The sequence below is a fragment of the Caretta caretta genome, chromosome 1 (assembly GCF_965140235.1).
Source record: "Caretta caretta isolate rCarCar2 chromosome 1, rCarCar1.hap1, whole genome shotgun sequence".
In the NCBI taxonomy this organism is placed as follows: domain Eukaryota; kingdom Metazoa; phylum Chordata; order Testudines; family Cheloniidae; genus Caretta; species Caretta caretta.
The window spans coordinates 188,156,876-188,178,457 of record NC_134206.1 but is presented as its reverse complement, the minus strand read 5'-3'; the positions used below and the strand labels follow the sequence as shown (position 1 = coordinate 188,178,457).

The 21,582-nt window shown below is 45.4% G+C and overlaps 1 protein-coding gene across 1 annotated transcript in view; it reads right to left on the bottom strand.

The window, feature by feature from the left end:
* Positions 1-21,582, bottom strand: part of MPZL1 (myelin protein zero like 1) — a 58,850-nt gene extending 37,268 nt beyond the window's left edge. The window contains exons 1-3 of the mRNA XM_048869835.2: positions 21,461-21,582; positions 7,068-7,228; positions 3,283-3,496 (exon numbers count right to left, since the gene is read on the bottom strand). Of these exons, the coding sequence (XP_048725792.2) occupies positions 3,283-3,496; positions 7,068-7,228; positions 21,461-21,575 (490 nt within the window). The 5' untranslated portion in view covers positions 21,576-21,582. The remainder of the gene's footprint in view (positions 1-3,282; positions 3,497-7,067; positions 7,229-21,460) is intronic.

Sequence of the window (21,582 nt, the reverse complement as noted above, 5' to 3'; positions counted from 1 at the left end):
ATTATTCCACCAGGTGAGATTCTGAACAAAGAGAGTGTTTTGTTCTCACCCATATTTGTAGCTGTTTCCACGGCTTCACACTGACTCAGACATTTTAGGCTCCAGAGTGACACTCCAGGAATCTTTTAATAAACTGTATTTGTATTACTAGAACACTTAGGTGGCCTAGCTACGGACCCAAACTATTTCTAGGCACAACACAAACACAAAACGAAAACAGTCCCTGCCCCAAAGATCTTTATAATCTAAGTACAAGACCATGCAGCCAACTTGACATGACAGGTGCTCTCAGCTGTAAAAGTAGCCAGCAAAGGTTGGTCAGGAGCATTGAGGGATGCCGCTGGGAAGATCAAGTAAACCAAAACAGCTACATAATCCGCCCTTGCTGCCTATGCTAGCTCTGCACTGGTCATGGACATCAGCCTTGCTCAGAGCAAATGTAATTCCAGAAGTGGTGTGAACATTTGTGCATTGGAGCTAGCAAAGCTGCAGATTGATGTGTGGTGTTACAAGCCTGCCAGGAAATTACAATGGCAATTTTTTTTAGCGTAGGTCAGAGTCTATGCTCCAACAGGAGTGTACCCAACTCTCCTCCTTATTCCGCAATGATATATACAGCACTGACAAACTTTACTGAATTCAGTCTTTTACGAGTTCACTGTATTTATCTATTATGGGACTGATGTCTTAGGGGTGGGGGGGGCGACACGGGGGGGAGAGAGAAAGGAAGGGAACATGATTAATGTAAACCCTGAGAAGTGTTATGCATTTCAAAGGACTATATGTAGGGCCATACCAAACTCACGGCCAGGAAAAATGCATCACAGACCGTGAAATCCGGTCTTTTGTGTGCTTTAACCCTATTCTATACAGATTTCAAGGGGGACACCAGCGTTTCTCAAACTGGGAGTCCTGACCCAAAGGGGGCTGCAAGGTTATTTTGGGGGTGGGAAGTGTCACGGTATTGCCACCATTATTTCTGCACTGCCTTCAGAGCTGGGCAGCTGGAGAGTGGTAGCTGTTGGCCGGGCACCCAGCTCTGAAGGCAGCGCCCCGCTAGCAGCACCGCAAAAGTAAGGGTGGCAATACCATACCACACCATCCTTACTTCTGCTGCCTTCAGAGGAGGGTGGCCAGAGTGGCGACTGCTGACCATGGCCCAGCTCTGAAGGCAGCAGGACAGAAGTAAGAGTGGGAATACCATACCACGCCATCCTTACTACTGTGCTATTGCTGGCAGCGACCCTACCTTCAGACCTGGGCTCCCAGGTGGCCAGCAGCCACCCTCCAGCCACCCAGCTCTGAAGGCATCACCACCACCAGCAGCAACACAGAAGTAAGGTTAATAGTACTGTAATCCCTCTACAATAACCTTGAGATTCCCCCCAACTCCTTTTTGTATCAAGACCCCTACAGTTAAAATACCGTGAAATTTCAGATTTAAAGATCTGAAATCATGAAATTTATCATTTTTAAAATCCTATGACCGTGAAATTGACCAAAATGGACCGTAAATTCGGTAGGGCCCTAACTATACAAAACAATGTGCCAGACAAGAATGAACTTTTAAAGTTCAGTGCATTTCTCGGGGGAGGTATATGTAAATGTACCCCTTCCAGTTATGCAAGAACTCAGCCTTTTGAAACTTCATCCTGAGGAGGGGACCTTAGTCTGCTCAACACCTGTTACATGAAGACAGGATGAGAGGTCTAACCTGTATAAAGGAGAGACAAAAATTCATGTGTGCGCTAACCCTGAGCTAAGTTATAATCTTAACCACAAAAACCCATTGGAGTTTGAAAGACTGACTCCTACAGAGCCCTTGTCAGCATTGGGGTGATTTCTGGTAAGCTTATTAGCATACATGTAGGTTTTTATATGTTTTCTCTGTAATGCTTTCACCCTATGAATAAAAGGGCTTGCTTACAAAAAGCTGTGTCACAGCTTATAACTGTGGGCACTTAAGCTGTTTACAACCTCTGAGGAGAAAAGCAAAGCAGGCCTGCTGAGGCCGTCTGACTTCCTGGGGAATTCACAGTGTAGGCAGGGAACTGTGCACCATGGAAATACCCCAGTCAGGAAAAAGAAGTGAGATGCCTGTCTCCACCCAAGAGAGGTGACAGATAGGGAGCCAGAAAAACGGAGAGTGGATGTTCTTGGTGGACCATAGAGGGGAAAATACAGGTGTAGTTGCCTTGAACTGTGACCAAACGCTTGCATTACAAATTATTCTGAATCCCTGAAGTAGCGATGAGCTTTTGGAAAACAGACACCTACTTCACCATCCTACTTCACAATATGTTCCAATTACTCCCCACAACCAAAGTTTCTCTTATTCCTGTGACTCAGAGAGTAAAGCAAACTCTTGACTTCTTCCAGCCTTAATTTATTTAATGAAATAAAGGATTTCACTCCATGATTTCATCAGGATCAATTCAATAGTTGCCTTCCACATCAATTTTACATGTCCAAAGTCACAAGCACACATTAAGACGTGGTTGAACCGAAAGAGGGAAGTGGGTTCTTGGCTGCATGGAAGTCTTAGAGTAGCTCAGAGAGATACATAAATTCATACATAAAACCCCTTTTTGTCACTGTAATATAACACCCTGCTAAATTGAGAGATTTGATTATATTACTGCATAATGTTTCTCTAAACAGAGATTAGCTCAGTTTGTAATGATTAGCGTTTCATTTCGGATGAAAATTATTTGTAAACCTGTTAAACTCTAGACACAGTTTCTTCTAATAACTATTTAGGAAGTTTTAACATTTGGATGAGTTCTACTTTCCTGTGCTCTCAGAGAGGTAACAGCCTTAACATACAGACAGTCCACAGGTCTTCATTAGACCCCTTCCAAATCCCTACATGTTTAGTTCCTGTTATGAGAGGAGTGACTTCCATCATCTGAAATTTAAACAGCATGGAACCAAGCATCTATTTCACCAACACAAAGACAGACAAAATGTTAGTTTCCCTGCATGATGTCACCCAGCCCACACCCCACCTAAGCCCTTTCACAGCCTGTTGACTGACGGTCATGCAAGAGAGATGGGATTTGTTTGCAGACTTTAGGGTATGAGAAAAACTAGGATTTGGGAATACTGTGGATGGAGTAAGAAAAACTGGTTAAGACTGGTATCTTCAGTGTTTAAAAATTAACTTTGAAAACAAATCCTGAGAGTGGCTGTTGTGACTTTGGAGACTAGAGATAAAATCAACAGTTTCTCCAATGCCCAGAATGGCACCTAAAGAAAAGAAGAGTTAGTGAGGGGAGGTACCTCTCTGCACGACTCTAAGTCTGATTTCTCCTGGCTTCATAACTATGTCAGGTGGGTTCTTGACATCGCAGAAGTAAGTGCCGTTGTCCCGGAACTGCACGTTTGCTATGCTGACAGATGCATCTTTCTTGTTAAGGTCTCCAGCCCAACTGATTCTGTTCTTAAATGGTGTGTCCTTCCCAGGGTACGCGTTCCCTTGAGAGTAATAGAAGAACTGCAGCCAGAGAGGAGAGCATGTAAGAACATCCACATCAGAACATTGCAAAGCTTACACCCCTCCTTCACTAAGATAGTTTCTCCAGATCTGCTGGGCCCTTTCCAATACCACATTAGGAGGTAGGAGTAGGAATTCCTCCAGAGTCCAGCTACTTCTAGCTGCAGATTGTAGCAAGCATGCTGTCGCTCCACTAATCACACATTCAAGTAGCCACAGTATGACTTAGCCTTCAAGTCCAATGCAAATTTTTTTTAGGCGAAGGAGTCTCAGTCTGGGTGTTGTGATGCGAGAGAAGGGCTCACACACAAGTGTCACAGGTCACAACCACTGTGCCCTTCTTGTATTGAGAGGGAAGTGAAGGCACCATCTCTGAAAAAAATCCTCAGGCCAAAGGGTGGTAGCAAGTCTGGCGTAATGTGTGTAGAATCAGCAGGTCCTGTATGCTATGCCTGCTCTAAATTAGAGGTCTACAGTAGCAAAAAGAAGGTGTTAGACTTAACCCTGCAGTGATCATGTGTTCTATAGCATCTGTTAGGCCCGGTACAGGGCTAGTCTGTGTGTATTCAGGCATCGCTCAAGGAGAGTAGAGTTAAGGCTCCATTGCAGGGACGGTATACACCTAAGTCTTCATTTCTTGGTTTTCAGAAGTTTAAATTTAGCGAGGCTCCACATTCTAGAAGGGCACAAGACACCACTGGGCAACTTTACTGTGTTACTGACGTTTAGTTATTAAAAAAAAATTCCCCAATTTTTCAACATTCCCATCTAGCACAGCTCAGCATTCCACCTCCACTGCTTCTGGTCCTGGGCAAGATTATCACAAAATGCACTGGCTGCATGCATGTCATTTCATTGCCCCTGCAACATCTCCAGTCTGCTTCTCCAGCACAATCCACCTCAACATGCAGTGGCAGGTGTCAGCATAGCACCTGCATGTTGAGGAGCTGGAAAGAAGAGGCAGGAACAGTGGAGGAACTAGCATGGAGCCTGTGGGGGAAGACAGGAGAACATGTATGTATGGAAATTTGGGGAGGCAGATGAAGCTGACCAACATCCCTCACTGGACAGCTGTGACCCCTCCTTTCCCTGCACTGCTCCAACACCCCTCACATTGCCCCTCTTCCCCCACCACTGCTCTGACCCTGCTTCAACTCTTCCAACATTCCCTCCATCACATCCCTTGCTGACCACCCCCACAAACCCTAGGCTCCAAGCTCCCTAGGCACCCTCGCATACACTGCTTCAAATGCAAACACACCCCCAAGCTGCTTCACCCGCACCCTTGCACTCCACACCCCTCATAAGCTTGCAGAGGCCATGAGGAGGAGGGGAGATGGTGAGGCTGTGAAGAGTGCATGTACCAGATGGAGACAGGAAAGTGGTGATGCAGTCCCTGCCCCAGGCACTGCACATGCTCATTCCCTGTTCCCCAACCCAGACCACATCAATCCCTTATTTGTTGAGGGAGGATAGAAAGCCTCTTTAGGAAACCCAGTTCTTCAAAGCTCTAGTCAAACTGGGTTTTCCTGTTTTGTGCCTGAATTCTTTACATCAATAAGGTTTGTTATCTGGGATGTGCTGGCCCTCCAGTGCACAGCTCCAAGGGGCAAAACATGACACAGGGGCAGGTCCCTCACTTCGTACTCTTCCAAACCCAGTGCACTCCTCCACACTGCTCCAATGCTTCCTCCCTGCTCTGACTTTCCCTATTCCCTAACTGTGCACCTTTTTGAGGCACTCGAAAAAGTTGAGCGTATGTATATACTACACATGCTACAGCAGCACACGACAGCGAGGCCACTGTAGCACAGGCACTTGCTACAATGACTGAAGGGGTTTTTCTGTCACTGTAGTAAATCCACCCTCTCAACAGGCAGTACAGTAACTCCTCACTTAAAGTCATCCCTGTTAACATTGTTTCATTGTTACGTTGCTGATCAATTAGGGAACATGCTCATTTGAAGTTGTGCAATGCTCCCTTAGAACGTGGTTTGGCAACCACCTGCTTTGCCCACTGCTTGCAGAAAGAGCAGCCAGTTGGAGCTAGTGGGGGGGGCTTGGAACCAGGATGGACCAGCAGACCCCCTATTGGCTCCCCGCTCCCCTAAGTTCCCTGTGCAGCAGCCACCCAGCAGGCTATCAATTGCTGGGCAGTTCAGCTGTCCCTCCCCGTACTGCCATGTGCTGCTCCTGCCCTCTGCCTTGGAGCTGCTCCTGGGATCCTCCTGCTTGCTGTGCGGGGATGATGGGGAAGAGGGGTATTAATGTCAGGTGTCCCCTTCCCCCCACTCCTTTACCCCATTAGGCCATCTGCACAGAGCGGGGGGGGGGGGGGGGGGGCCCACACGACAGAGGGAGCTTGCTGGCAGCAGCTGCTGTCTCAACTAGCTGATCTACTTAAAAAGGCAGTGTACTTAGAGTATGGTCAGCGTACTGAAAGGGGCAATGCACATCTCTCTCTCTCTCTCTCTCACACAAGGTGAGTGTCTCTCTCTGCCATGCTCTCTCCCCTCCCTCCATTTGTGCTGCCTTGTAGAGTGAGAGGCTACATTAACAAGCGTTAACCCTTGAGGGCTCAGCCAAGTGCTAGTTCATCAATTAGCAGTAAGGCATTCCCTAGGAAATATCCCTCCCTCTTCCACCCTCTGACTTCACCACCTCAATCAAGCTTAACAATCATCATTGCTGTGTACAGTATTAAATTGCATAAAACTTATAGTGTGTGTGTGCGTGTATTTAAAAAGTATAGAGTCTTGTCTGGCAAAAAACATTTCCATGGAACCTAACCTCCCCCCATTTACATTAATTCTTATGGGGAAATTGGATTAGCTTAAAGTAGCTTTTTCCAGGAACATAACTACAACGTTAAATGAGTTACTGTAGCTAGACCTGCCTGCCCCTACAGTAGGGATTAAGTTGACCTAACTCTGTCAAACAAGGAGAGAAATTTTTCACAGCATCAAGCAACGTATCTAGGTCAATCAAATTTTTAGGTGTAGACCAAGCCTAAGGGTGTGTGTACACTGCAGCTGGGAGCAAGCCCCCATAGCCCAGGTAGACACAGACTCACAGTACCAGGGCTCAAGCTAGTGTGCTAGAAATAGCTGTGTGGATGTTGCAGCTCACCCTCTCAAGCCCACCTGACCGCTTAGGCTTCAGTTCAGGTGGCTTGCCCAAGTCTCTGCAAGAGCCACAACGTCCATAAAGCTATTTTTAGTATGCTAGATCATGCCACACTAGCACAAGTCTACCAACGCTGGAAGGCTCATTCCCAGCTGCAATGTAAACATATCACCACCCTGGCCTTTTCCAAGCCAAACTACATGGTAGCAAGAAGAGAACCGATGTTAAACACAGGATGTGACACTTTGTACAAGCATCTGGTGACATTTCATGCTAAGCTAAAAACAAAAGCTTACGTGAGGGATGGGTGAAGGAGCACCAACATGGAGTGGGACCTGCCCTACAAACGTACCTGACCAAAGAGTTCTTTCTTAAACATACCCAAGATTTTCCCCTCCCAGCCCTGCCACAAACAGCAGGATCAACCCAGACAAAGGGCTCTTACTGATATTGGGGTTGTTGCTCCCTCTGGTTGGAAGCTCCAGGAGATGGACGCTGCACTGCTGATCACGTCTCGGGATGAAAACGTGCATGGAAGTCTTGCTTCTGTCCCATTCTCCACAAAGAGCTCCTCTGGTGTCTTCACATCAAGTGCTGATACTCTGACTGTTTGGGGGTGGGAAAGAGGAAAAGGAAAAATGAAAGAATCAAGAGCTGTCTTCAAGGACCAGCAAAGCACAAGCAACATGGGATGAACTGGTACCACCTCAAGAACTACACAAGAAAACCAAGGAAGCAGCATCACCCCTATGGTGATGGGTTGTGCAGACATCACATCAAGTTTATAGCATGAACACATTGGCTGGATCCTGCTTCCCCTTTCTTGTGATGTTTGCTATGAGCTGTTCCATGCCAACAGATGCTTCCTGTAGTGCAGCTGGTGGGAGACAGTGTTATAGTACGAAACTCCCTCGTATTTATTGCTCTAACTTCCACTGGCAATTTTTGAGAAGTTAACTTTGAGAAAGGTTTTGGGCCTGCTGCTAATCCATTTCCTGCTTGGTTCTCATCTCTCTCCTCCCCACAACACTCTGAATTTCTGCTGCAACTGGAACAAAACACCAAATTCAACTCCACTCATTATGAAGCAGAACAAAAACAAAAAAACTAACCTTTTGTCTAAGTGCACCACCTAATTCCATAAGGCATAATGTTACCATTCCCTGGCTCACTTCTGCAGGAGTCCTAAATAAATCATCAATGAAATACATACGAATTGTTTGACTTACAAAATTACCAAAGCTTTTAACTCCGACAGCATTTCAGGTAAAGGATCTGTTTAACCAAGATTTCTTGTTACTGAGCCTGTGATAGATGTGCACAGCCAGTCATACAGACTGGAATCTTTGTCACTCCATCCTTCTCCTCACTTCCAAAAGAGTAAGCTTCAGAGTATTTTACAATGGAGAAGTTGGTAACAGTGACTCTGGTGTGTGTTATTGCCATTAGATCCCAGTTTAATCTGAGAGGAAGTTGGATCACATCACACAGCAAGCCTGGAAAACAGCCTATACATGTCAGTTCTATTAAAGACCGATAATATTTTAAACTGAGGCAGCGTCCAGACACCTAGCTATCATGGTGATGAGTTGTGGTTTAAATAGGGATAGTCAAAACAACGAGGGGCCGTAAGTCTGTTGCAGGTATTCAAAGTTAAAGCAAGCCCTGAAGACTGCATATGGCTCATTAGAGTAAGTACCTCTTCTGTATAAGTTAGTCTGTAGAGTGCTCTAGAAGTGCTAGTTATTTATTCTCCTACAGAACAACCTTGTTTGAGAGGCCAGGGAAGGGTTTGACTGCCTTGTCATCACAGCCCTTGTATCAAACAAACAAAAGCCCTGTAAGAGAGGTGGATTTTCAACAAGAGGTTGCGTCAGAGCTTCCCTTCTCCCCTACATATAATCTAACTACAGGCCAAGAAATGCTCCTTTCCTTGGGTCCCTACTACCAAATGTTTCTTCTGAACACACAAGAGGTCTTCTGACAATTCAGTGAAGTGAATACATAGCTGCAGTGCTATAAGAAGGTTTTTCTGCTAATGGAGTGGATATTATGATAACAGAAAACAATCCATTGTTTCAAGTCCAAACCACAGAACAAATCTCCCCTTCAGGCAAAAAGCAAGCAAGATGCCCTCAACATTAGGGTAGGAAGAAAAATCAGCACTGAGACATTGCTTGCCTTTATAGAGGACAGAGGATTCATTGCTACCAATAGGAAGGAGTAAGCACTGACCTGTTTATTCCAAGAAGCCACTGTTGTACATAAATAGCCCTTGGAAGTGTGGTGAAGAAAAGCCTCATCTCTCTTTCAGCCCACACTTTGTAAAACTCCTGCTTAATATCTGAGGATCTATTGTACACCTGGATAATAACCACCTTTCACTCCTGGAACAGAAGCCAGGTTTCCCAATTAGTTCATAAGTGGACTTTGTCTCCTCAGGTCCAAACTAAGATTCCCAGCTGACCCGATCACAAACAATGGATAGTTTATTCTCACTAGCCACAGACCCTGATGCTTTGATAGAACTGTGTTAAGGCCAGGAGAAGGTAATAACCCCCTGAATTACATGAACAGCCAGCCAGCACTAGATCATACCATTCTACAGAGTCTCCCAAGTTGTAACCTCACTAAAGACTAGATCTTACAGACTTGAACCCTGCAGCAACATACCTGCATTAATCTCAGGAACAAAGACAGCTCCCATTTATAGTCTCCAGCCAACCCTGATACTAGCCTCATTGAATCTATGACCATATCCTCAAATCCCAAGCAGATATCAGAGGACTGTGATACAGAACACCATCCTTCAGCTATCCCTTCCCATCACTCCCTGCAACAGTCAGGAGTCACATTAGCCTGAAAGAGCTCCAGGTCACCTCATGCAGTGCCTCTGACACAGTTGCAGAACATTCTGGAATAAGAGTGCCCAATTCCCACAGGGAATTCTATTGGTTTAACTATACCAGTAAAATATGTCCCAAGATTGCATCAGATCTATAAATGGATGTTGTAAAACCCAAAATTACCAAGGAACACAGCAACTTCAGCACAAAGATAAATAACTTAGAGTGCTGCTGCCAAAGGTAGAACTTGGCACCAATATCTGGCATTCTCATAGGTTATGCTCTACCAAACAACAGACTGGTCTCTAAACCACACCCCCTCTGAGATTATGCTCACTCACAGGCAGAACAATATGGTACAACTCCCCCAAGCAATTCTATCAAAGTTCTTCAGGGAAGCTAGATTTTCCAGAAATCTTGCTGTTTTTTGCTTCCACTGCAACCTATTGAGCTAAGAGGCCAGTAAAACGCATTAGGTCCCAACTGTGTAGTTATCTAATCATTCAGATTGGTACTTAGTCCAAATTTGCCTTCCCTTAAGTCACTGCACCTACAAAAGTAGGTAAAAATCAATAACTCTTTTCCTCTCTTCCCTTCTCCATAAGGAAATAGTCAGCTGAAGAACAGGTTCCCATTCTACTCAAAACTGTGGTTTGAAAGTGCCTTACTCAGTTTCCTGATCTTTGCCTAAATAGAGGCTAGCAGTTGAGAGAGCCAGCCAGAGCTACAAGTGCAGTTTTTCCAAACAGCACCCACAACTCCAACCATCTAGTGCAGCACTTCTCATATGCAGCCACTAGGGGCTCTTCTTGCAGCCATAGCCTCAGTGGCTGTGATTCAGAAGGGTGCGGGGGGAGAGAGAAGTGGCCTCTCCCCCTTCCCTAGTGCTCCTTGATGCACAGCCTTGGTGTTGGTTGCTGGGGCTTCCAGCAGGAGCTGGACCCTGCCCCCCTCTCGAGTCACCTGGGGCACAATAGAGGAGCAGGCAGCCGGTGAGTTCCCCATCTACGCAAGGGCAGTGGGGCTCAGGCTTTGGGCTTCAACCTTGGAGTAGCAGGCTCTGGCCACGAGGCTTCAGGATCCAGCCCCCCGCTGCCTTCCCCAAGCCCCCATCCAGGGCTTAATTTGTCCCCAAACTTGCTGGGACCAGTAAGTCTGCTGTGAAAAGTGATACTTGTATGTTTGTTGATATCACTTTTCATAGACTTACTAGCCAGCACTAAATAAATTACTATGATGTGGACATGTGTATGTGCAAATTTATTTGTTTTTATTGTTATTTGTTTTTTGTTGTTTATTTGTATTTTAGGAAAAAGTGTGAGAGTGGCCACCAGCAAGAGTTGGTGGCCGCACTCTGAGGTCACCAAATAATTTGTCCTGAGAACCCTAGTGTCTACAATGATAGCTTTGGAGATCAAGAAAATATGTTTAAACTCTTCTCCACATGGGAAAATTGACCAAAATAGCTATTGCAGAATAATTTTTTCTCCATTTGGTGTAATCAAGCCAAGTAAGAGTAAAATAAAAAGAGAACCATCAGCAGAATCACAGTCCAATATTCAGGAGATAGGGTTTGTCTGGAGGCACAGACAAACCCAAAGAGGAAGTTGAAATACCAAATACAGAACCCCATACTCTGCTATTTGGCATTAAACAAGACACGAGAATCACCAGTAAAGTTAATTGCACTTGAACATCTCCTCTGGAAGTATAAGTCTTAGGTATAATTACGAAGAGGCAGACACCACTGTGTGCAGGTCCACTTTTTCTCAGCTAGAAACAGTCTTTGGGTAAGTTAATAACACCAACTTATCAGAGGTGCATTGGCAAAGTACAAGCAGCAGTGGCACAAAGCCTCTCTGGAGATGGTCATAACTGACCCTATTATCAGGGATTTAACAGACTGACTATATCAGTTACTAGGCTTTCTTGCCTCTCAGAGGCAGGCTCCACAGCAATCATCCTGTAGTAGGGAGAGCATGGAAGGTTATTCAGCGTGACTGTAAAGTTGCGTTACAGAACAGATGTTCACCACCAAGACTGTTTCCAAGCTAAGTTACTCATTTTGACCCCTAAAAATTATTAATCTTCAACCAATTAGACCAAGTGCTCTTGTGGCAGAACAAGCTTGTAGTTTGCTTAGAAACCTGTCCTATATATTTTTTCCCCCATCTCCCATTTCTCATGAAGTTGTTATCCACTGGGTGACACTCAGTTTAAGAGAAGGTTGAAGTGACAGGAGTGGGAAAGCTTAAGTGTCACTGCTGTCTGGATGGGGGAAAATGAGAGATGAATGGCAGTAAAGGAGCAGAACCAGGTATTGTCAGCAAAAGTGAAGTTGTATACAGGTATACTGAGCTTGGAAGAGCCAAAAAGAGTGGAGTGCCAGGAACCAGAAGATTGGTAGAAGCAGAGTGACGGAAGATGGGAAGGATGATCCAAGGAGATCCTGCCATCCAGACCATCTAACTTTTATTGATTCTTTCTACATAAGATCTAAGATACTGCCTTTCCTATCCATCCACACAGCCAAACTCTCGTCTATGCTCTCATCATCATGTCTCTCAATTATTGCAATAACCTTTTTTCTGGCCTTGACAAATGCAATCTCGCCCCAATCTTATCCACTCAGAATGCTGCTGCAAAGAGAGTTTTCCTAGCCCAGCTCTTTACATTGCTCCACTGGCTCTCCCTTCTCTATCACATCAACCATAAGCTACTTACCTTCACTTTCAATGTCCTCCACAGCCTAATCCCACCCTACCTATCATCTCTCATTTGCTATCAAGTTCTCAACTCCCATCTCCACTTGGCCCAAGAAGCCAGCCTCCATCACCCACTTGTTAAACTTTCAAACAAGCATCTTTGTGTCCCCCGCATACCTCATCACTCCTCACACTTAGGAGCTCCCTGTAAACATCTGCAATCCTACTCCATTATCCTCCCTCAAATCCCTCTTCAACTCCTTTGCCACGATGGCTACAAAAAACTCAACAACGAGACCATTGCTGTGTTGAGAGCACTGCCTATCATGCTGACCAATATTGTTTCCTTGTACTTCCCCATCTGTCTCTTCTTATACACAAGCTCTGTCTAGACATACAGCGCTGCAGCTCTCCACTGGCATAAAAAAACCCACCTCCGCAAGCAGCATAAATTATGACGGTGGGAGACGCTCTTCCACTGACACAGTGCTGTGCACCTGAATGCTTATGTTGGTGTAATTTATGTCACTAAGAATAGTCACACACATGTTTTGCCAACATAGGCTGTAGTGTAGACATGGCCTCAGAGTGTAAACTGTTGAGGCAGGGACTGTCTGTTCTGTGCTCAGTGCTTGGCACATTGGGTCCTGGTCTATAACTAAGGCACCTAGGTACTATGGTAATACAAAAAGTGATAGAGATAACTTTCACACAGCATAAGTGTGAAAATTAAGTGAAATAAGATTAAGGTTAAAATGAAAGTCAAAAGATTTAAGTAAATAGGATGTTAATAAGGTAATGAAATAAAGCAAGATAAAAAGGACAAGTAAAGGTATGGAAGTGAAGTGATATCACAAGGTTAGCCTCCATCCCAGAGTAAGTCCTGCTGACAGTTGTAGGTTTAAGTAGCAGTGTAGTAATTAGTGTGAAATTCTGCAGGGGCCAGTAATCCCACCACCCACTGAGGCTTTGTCTTCTTGATTTGAGCTGTTAAGATCTCCTCTCTTCCTCATGAGCACACCTTCCTCTCCCACCCCCCGTGAAGACATGCAGGTTTTGTGTTTTCACAAGATTCAGCAGGTAGTGTTAAAGTTTAGATTTCCTCCAGTTTTAATTCAAACTGCTAATTTTCAGGTTGGAGTTTTAATTCAGCCTGCTGATAAGTGTGAAAACTGAGGAAAATCAAATCTAACAAAACCTGCTAATTCTTGTGAAGACTCCAGCCTGCCTTGTCTTCATTAGGCATCAAGTGAGTTAGCTAACTTGACTTAACAACCTTTTTCCTAGTGAAGACAGCCGAACAGGAAAAAATGTCAGATGACTAAGGCTATGTCTCCACTGGCAATTGAAGGACAAAACTTTTGTCTTTCAGAGGTGTTTGGAGAAAAAACAAAACAAACACCCACCCTAAAAGACAAAAGTTTTGCAGGTGACAAGCACCAGTGTGAACAGCGCTTTGTCAGCAGGAGCGCTCTCCTGCCAACAACACAAACGCTGCTCATTGGGGATTTCTGTCGGCAGGAGAGCTGACAAACAGGGGCTACACTGCGCAACTTTTAGCAGCACAGCTGTAGTGATACAGCCACGTCACTAAAAGCTGTGCAGTGTAGACATAGCCTAAATTTTGGGTGCTTAAAACCCCACCACAATCTCCATCCTACCCTGGTATTGCAGGGTCATCACCTCATCCAGACAGCCAACAGAATCTCTATAAGGTTTGCTAGTTAGCAACAAACGACTCATTTTGACTGCCTTCACGACCATTCCTACCAATAAATATTCATAAAGTTTCACAACTGAAGATTTTTTTTATTTCCAAGAGAAATTAGGGGATGAAACCAATCTAAATGAGGAAGACACTTCTCTTGCATTGACAACAGCAACTGCTGGACCATAAAGGAAGAGAGAAGAGACTGATGATAAAGTGTGAGTAGAAAGAGGAACAGAGAGAAAATTCATAAGGTGGACTTAGGGAGTGCAAATGAAACAATTCCATAGAAGGCAGTTTTTAACCAAAAAAATGGGGAGTCATTGGAGTTTTTGGGTCTTTACACCCTCCCATGTGTAATTAAGGAGTCACTGCTAAGGCAGAACAGGAAAGGAAACAGTTACCACACTTTATTTTCTATGTTTTATATAAACCAAGAACTTTATTCCTCTTTTGCTTAAGACCGTAAGTGCGAGTTGAAAAACCCAACCAGCCCACCTCTAATAAGTTGTATATCAAACTATGATTACCATACATTCAATTCTTTTCCCCTGGGGGACACTCCCCATACCACCACAATTAAGCAACAATATTGCTTGAGATATGTCCAGTTAAAAATAAAAAAGTATGTCAAAGAATGGCATTATGGCATACTGCCATTGTAAAATCAGAAGGGTGAAAATATACCCACTTGATACAGCTTTGGGCATTTTACAAGTGTCCTGAAGTCCCACCTTTATCTCTAGGCTGCTGAGACAACACTTACTGGCAAGGGTCCTTGTTCTAAGAAGCCTCTTACTCCATTCTGCTTCACTGACCAATCTTTGCCCCAGTAAAATCTTGAGAGCTGGAAAGGGACCCAAAAGCTGTATCAAGTTTGCATGAGATGGAGCACACACTGCAGCTACCCTCAATCCTTAATATACCAGGGAAGCCAGTGAAGACTAAATGCCAGAGTAACAAATTATTCTGATCAAGATGGAGCATTGCATACTGGACCCTGTCGCATATAGGGCAGGGGTAGGCAACCTGTGGCACACAAGCTGATTTTCAATGGCACTCACGCTGCTTGGGTCCTGGCCACCAGTCCGGAGGGCTCTCTATTTTAATTTAATTTTAATTGAAGCTTCTTAAACATTTTAAAAACCTTATTTACTTTACATAAAACAATAGTTTAGTTATATATTATAGACTTATAGAAAGAGACCTTCTAAAAACATTAAAATGTATTAATGACACGCAAAACCTTAAATTAGAGTGAATAAATGAAGACTCAGCACACCACTTCTGAAAGGCTGCCGACCCCTAATATGGGGGCTGCACACACATCTTAAGGTTTAAATCCCACAGGCCAGTGTAGCAAAGCATGCACATTGCATTTGATCATCTGTGCTAGAAAAGTACTGGGGGGGGGGGGGAGGGAAGGAGAGAGGTTTCAAGTTTGCTTGGACATAGCAAAAGGAGAAGTTACCTGGACAGTACCTTTCATACACTGTACAAGTTTTTTTTTCTGTGGTTCAAACTGGGAGAAGACAGTTACTTCAGTAGCACAGGGGCAACTTTCCTTCCACAGCCTTTAGGTGTGTGTATAGCACATTTTCAAGTCTATTGTGCAATTGAAAAATAAGGCGTGCAACATTAATTTCACAGGGAGGCAGATTTCCAGGAAAAGTGCCACAAACCTGACCTGTGGCTCTTCATGTGTGCATGTAATTTATTATTAAAGAAATACATTTTCCATGCTTATCTAGACTTGAGGAATGGCATTATCTTGTAAGCTTGTAGACTTTAGTCTCTTGTATACTCTAGATACAAGACAATAGATGGTGGAACTTTTTAGGCTTTTATTGCCTTGTCTACACTAAGGAAACTTTTGAAAAAATTCCAACTTTGCTAATTCTACTTCTGAACTGGAGTTAGCAACATCTGGGACCTTAGTGTACACACCCCACTGGCTGCTGGTACAGTCTTCAGCACAGGATCATCTAACCTTGCTCACTGCAAGTTTTGTCAACATGATGCTGCAAACTATCAGCAGTTGCTGGATTGCCTACTCCAGGGTTCCCAACATTGCTAACATCAGTTCAGTTGAACACGTGTTCGCAACAGATGCTCAACTGGATCAGGGTCAGGTGAGCATTACCTCATCGTCATCCCAAACTCGAGAGTCCAACAGATCCTTTGTTGCTGCCTAGGCCAGTGTCCTTTGTTCCTGAGAGGCTGGGCTGGGTTTGACCCATACATGCCCTGATGAGGTGTGAACTGCCCCTCTCTTCCTGGAGAGCTTTGCCTGGGCTTGTTTTAAACCATGAGGACACATTTTCAGCCTCAACTATATACATGAAATTACAACCTATAACATTATTATAACAATGCTCAGTGCATCATGAGCCTTCCTAATACACCCAACATGACAAACTTTGCACTGAATACCACACAATTATATTAGAAGGATGAACATAGGGGTGCAGGGTGTTCCCCCGAGAAAAAGAGCATCACAACCAGGCTTTCAGTCCCTTCTTACCTATTGCTGACTTGGGAGTAAGTCCCAGCATGGAATTTCTCACTCTATCCGTGTACAGGATAATGGGTGTAGTTTACTTCCAAGATGAGGAAGCTATTTGGGGAATTATGTAACATGAAGGCATAAGGCCACCTAAAGGCAATATCCTAAATTCAAAGACTAATTTAAGTATCCTCTCCTTTGAGCTCTGTCTCAAGGCAAACATTCTGAAATATGGCAGGGGACCCACTGACCTTCCAAAATGAGATGAATTCTTCTATGGATTGCATGTATTCAATAGGCACATAGGCCAGCAACACAACTAACTCTGTATAGTGTATATAAAGCCTTGTAATTATGCTGTGGGGCAGAATCTAAGCCAGTCACAAGAAGAATAGGAAAACAACATTTTGAAGACTTATTTTCTCTACATTAAAATACGTAATTCAGTGGTGGATTCAGGGTTCTCAACCCGAGGGGCAATGAGTTATTGGTGGTATCACTTTCAATTACACCTCTTCCCCCTCCCCTGCTGTGGCCAAGGGGGGCAGGGGTGGGCATTCATTGTGGCCTTGCTCCTACCCCACAGACTTGTCAACACAGCTCTGTGGTCTATGAGGCCATGAATCAGGAAGCATGCTTATGTGCCGTGCACTAACCTTGCTGGTGCAATATAAAAGGTACCTAGTTTGCCTTAAGGTAGCACTACAACTATGTGAACTAGGAACCTTCCAGTTCACATCAACAGTGCTTACAAAGGGCAGTGAGAGTGCTCATCTATCTATAAGACTGAGACTCTTTGTAACACCCCATGTCAGCTACTCTGCCAGTCAGCACTCCTGCTCAACACCATGCCTAATCTCAGACATTGGCAACCTGACAGCAGGATTGTCTGGCTATGTAGACTCCCTCCTCAGGCCCGACGCTACCAGCACTCCCAGCTATCTTCGAGACACCACTGACTTCCTGAGGAAACTACGATCCATCGGTGATCTTCCTGAAAACACCATCCTGGCCACTATGGATGTAGAAGCCCTCTACACCAACATTCCACACAAAGATGGACTACAAGCCGTCAGGAACAGTATCCCCCATAATGTCACGGCAAACTTGGTGGCTGAACTTTGTCCTCACCCATAACTATTTCACATTTGGGGACAAAGAATACCTTCAAATCAGCAGCACTGCTATGGATACCCGCATGGCCCCACAGTATGCCAACATTTTTATGGCTGACTTAGAACAATGCTTCCTCAGCTCTTGTCCCCTAATGCCCCTCCTCTACTTGCGCTACATTGATGATATCGTCATCTGGACCCATGGAAAAGAAGCCCTTGAGGAATTTCACCATGATTTCAACAATTTCTATCCCACCATCAACCTCAGCCTGGACCAGTACACACAAGAGATCCACTTCCTGGACACTACAGCGCTAATAAGTGATGGTCACATAACCACCACCTTATTCCGGAAACCTACTGACCTCTGTGTTTACCTACATGCCTCCAGCTTTCATCCAGACCACACCACACAATCCATTGTCTACAGCCAAGCTCTACGATACAACCGCATTTGCTCCAATCCCTCAGACAGAGACAAACATCTACAAGATCTCTATCAAGCATTCTTACAACTACAATACCCACCTGCTGAAGTGAAGAAACAAATTGACAGAGCCAGAAGAGTACCCAGGAGTCACCTACTACAGGACAGGTCCAACAAAGAAAATAATAGAACGCCACGAGCCACCACCGTCAGCCCCCAACTAAAACCTCTCCAACGCATCATCAAGGATCTACAACCTATCCTGAAGGACGACCCATCACTCTCACAGATCTTGGGAGACAGGCCAGTCCTTGCTTACAGACAGCCCCCCAACCTGAAGCAAATACTCACCAGCAACCACACACCACACAACAGAACCACTAACCTATCCTTGCAACAAAGCCTGTTGCCAACTGTGTCCACATATCTATTCAGGGGACACCATCATAGGGCCTAATCACATCAGCCACACTATCAGAGGCTCGTTCACCTGCACATCTACCAATGTGACATATGCCCCCATGTGCCAGCAATGCCCTTCTGCCATGTACATTGGCCAAACTGGACAGTCTCTGTGTCAAAGAATAAATGGACACAAATCAGGCAACAAGAATTATAACATTCAAAAACAAGTCGGAGAACACTTCAATCTCTTTGGTCACTCGATTACCGACCTAAAGGTTGCAATATTACAACAAAAAAAACTTCAAAAACAGACTCCAAGGAGAGACTGCTGAATTGGAATTCATTTGCAAACTGGATACAATTAACTTAGATTTGAATAAAGACAGAGTGGATGAGTCATTACACAAAGTAAAACTATTTCATCATGTTTATTCTCCCCCCCACACCATTGTTCCTCAGACATTCTTGTCAACTGCCGGAAATGGCCCACCTTGATCATCACTACAAAAGGTCTCCCTTCCCCCCCCACCCCGCTCTCCTGCTGGTAATAGCTCACCTTACCTGATCACTCTTGTTACAGTGTGTATGGTAACACCCATTGTTTCATGTTCTCTGTGTATATAAGATCTCCCCACTGTATTTTCCACTACATGCATCCGATGAAGTGAGCTGTAGCTCACAAAAGCTTTATGCTCAAATAAATTTGTTACTCTCTAAGATGCCACAAGAACTCCTTTTCTTTTTGTGGATACAGACTAACACGGCTGCTACTCTGAAACAAGACAAGTTTGCCTTTCCAGATGTTTTAGTACATGGATTGTTTTTCAGAGGGGACTGGTATTGGATATTTTGCATTCCCTTTCAGCCACTACCACCACCAATGATTAGTGTCACTTCTGCAGTGAAAGAAAGCTAAGCATCTGATAGCTACCACCTCCTCCACATGAGTCATCTCACAACAAAGAGAAAACTGCTTAATAGAAACTACCCTATTGCAGAGTGGGATTTAGTAGCTAGAGGGAGTCTTGTTCTCCAGGGATGTTCTAACCTGTTTTGCATAAACTCCATGCCACACGTGAATTCTAGTGTTTCAGCTCCACACAAAAACAGGTAGCAGTCAGCCAAACATACAGCCTTTCTTCTGCATTGGCTAATTCATCCACGCACAGGGCACACATCTAATTTGTTTCCTACTTGCAGTTATCAGAAATTTCAGAAATGTGCTACCTACCACCACACAAACACTTCACTTCCCAATACCCAAACTGAACTTGAGGGTTAACTCTGCGATATAAGTGGTGGCTAAATGCCTCTGGGCAAGGACTGTTAAAGGTTTCAGGGTTTTCCCCATTGCATGAAGGACATCTCTGAGCAATTGTGTATTGTCTCCCCTCCTGTTCATGATAGCTGTCAGAAGTTAGGCAAATTCCTTACATGAAAGTAATATTAGCAGAACAGTTGTGTATTTTAAGCTGTCAATTAAGGGTCTGTCTACAGTGACAATTAACAGCACTGCAACTTGCTGTGCTCAGGGGGGTGTTTTTTCACACCCCTAAGCAAGAAAGTTGCAGCGCTGTAAAGTGCCAGTGTAAACAGTGCCCCAGCGCTGGGAGCCGCACTCGTTGTGTGCCGTCACCACACAAGGCACATTAAAGCACTGCCGCAGCACCGCTTTAGCGTTGCCAGTGTAAACTAGCCCTAAATTGAGCAGATGGAGGAGAGGAGATCCAACCCCATGTGACTAAGCAGCTCTCCCTCAAGTCCACTGCCAAGTGTTCCTCAGAGCACCATTTGGGAATTTCTGCCTTTGAGATGGACACTGCTCTGTGGATAGAGGACATCACTGCCAAGAGTGAGCAGTCCAGCACTTTTTACTATCAAAATAAATTTTCAAGGAAGTTATTTTCTACAGTTTATACCCTTCTGGACAGAGTTTACCCAAGACCACATATGATTTTCTCTTTGCCATGTAGGACAGGGTTTTGGTTTATATTTAAAAGCATTCCTACCAACCTGGGATAGCACCATTCCAGAACCAGGAAGTAAAACGATTTAAGAAAGGGGAAACCCAAATTAGTCAGTTTCATTGCAGGGCCTAACTGAAAAAGCAAACGCATCAGATTTTAGAAACTACAGTGAGAGTTTCAGGGGATGGATCACTTGATTATTACCGGTTCTGTTCATCTCCTCTGAAGCACCGAGCATTGGCCACCGTCAGAAGACAGGATACTGGGCTAGATGGACCTTGGACTGACCCAGTACGGCTGTTATCAGCCTAGTGCTTGCTAACAGATACAGTATGAACAGTAGTTTCTCTTGAGCGTCCCTTTAATATCACAGAATTTTCTCCAAGTGACTGGACACTTGGAAATGCCCAGGAAACAGCAACAGGTATGGTGGGGGATTGGCGGGATAGGCTATACCCAGCAGTAGCTTCCTTCTTAACCAGGTTAGGTTGGTATCCTTACAGCTGCCCCTCTACTCTGTGCCCAGTGGTGTATATCAATTCAGACCCCAGGACCGGATGCCCCATTTCCGAAGCAGCTGCAACAACACAGAATTTAGCTCTGGCCGGAACCCCGCAATGCTTTACCCACTTCTTCCAGCTGGAAGCCACCAGTCCAGTCCCTACAGGTAAAGGGGAAATCCTCAAGGCCCCCAGTCAGACAGCACAGCCTAGGGGACCAGGCTCCTCAAGGACTTTCTGCTGCTGCTGCTGCTACTACTGTTGCCGCCGCCCTCAGGTCCAGGGGTGGGATATCGTCCAAGGACGCAAGCGACACGTACGTTTTAAAACAGCTCCTCCTTGGAGAGGGTTTAAATCTGGTCACCGCCAGCCAAGCCCCGCGGCAGTCGGGGGCCAGGGTGGGGCGGGCCGGGCCGGGGGGAGCGTGTTTCCCCCACAGCTGCTCTCACCCAGCCGCACCGGGGCGGCCCCCACGGCCGGCGCGCCCAGCAGCCCAGAGCGGCCGGCGAGCGGCCACGGGCCCAGGACACGCCCGCTGCCGCGGAGCCCCCGAGAGCGGCGCTTTGCGGGTCTCCAGCCCAGGCGCCGCCCCGCCCAGGGCTCCCGGGTCACCGCGCCCGTTCCAGGGGAACCCCCCCCCCGCCGGCCCCTGCACTCACGGAAGCCCAGAGCGGCCGCCGCCGCCAGCATCAGCGCCGGAGCCGCCACCGGCCGCCCCGCGCCGCCTCCTGCTGCCGCTGCCATTTTCCTGCCGCCGCCTCCCCGTGCCCCCATTGTCCCG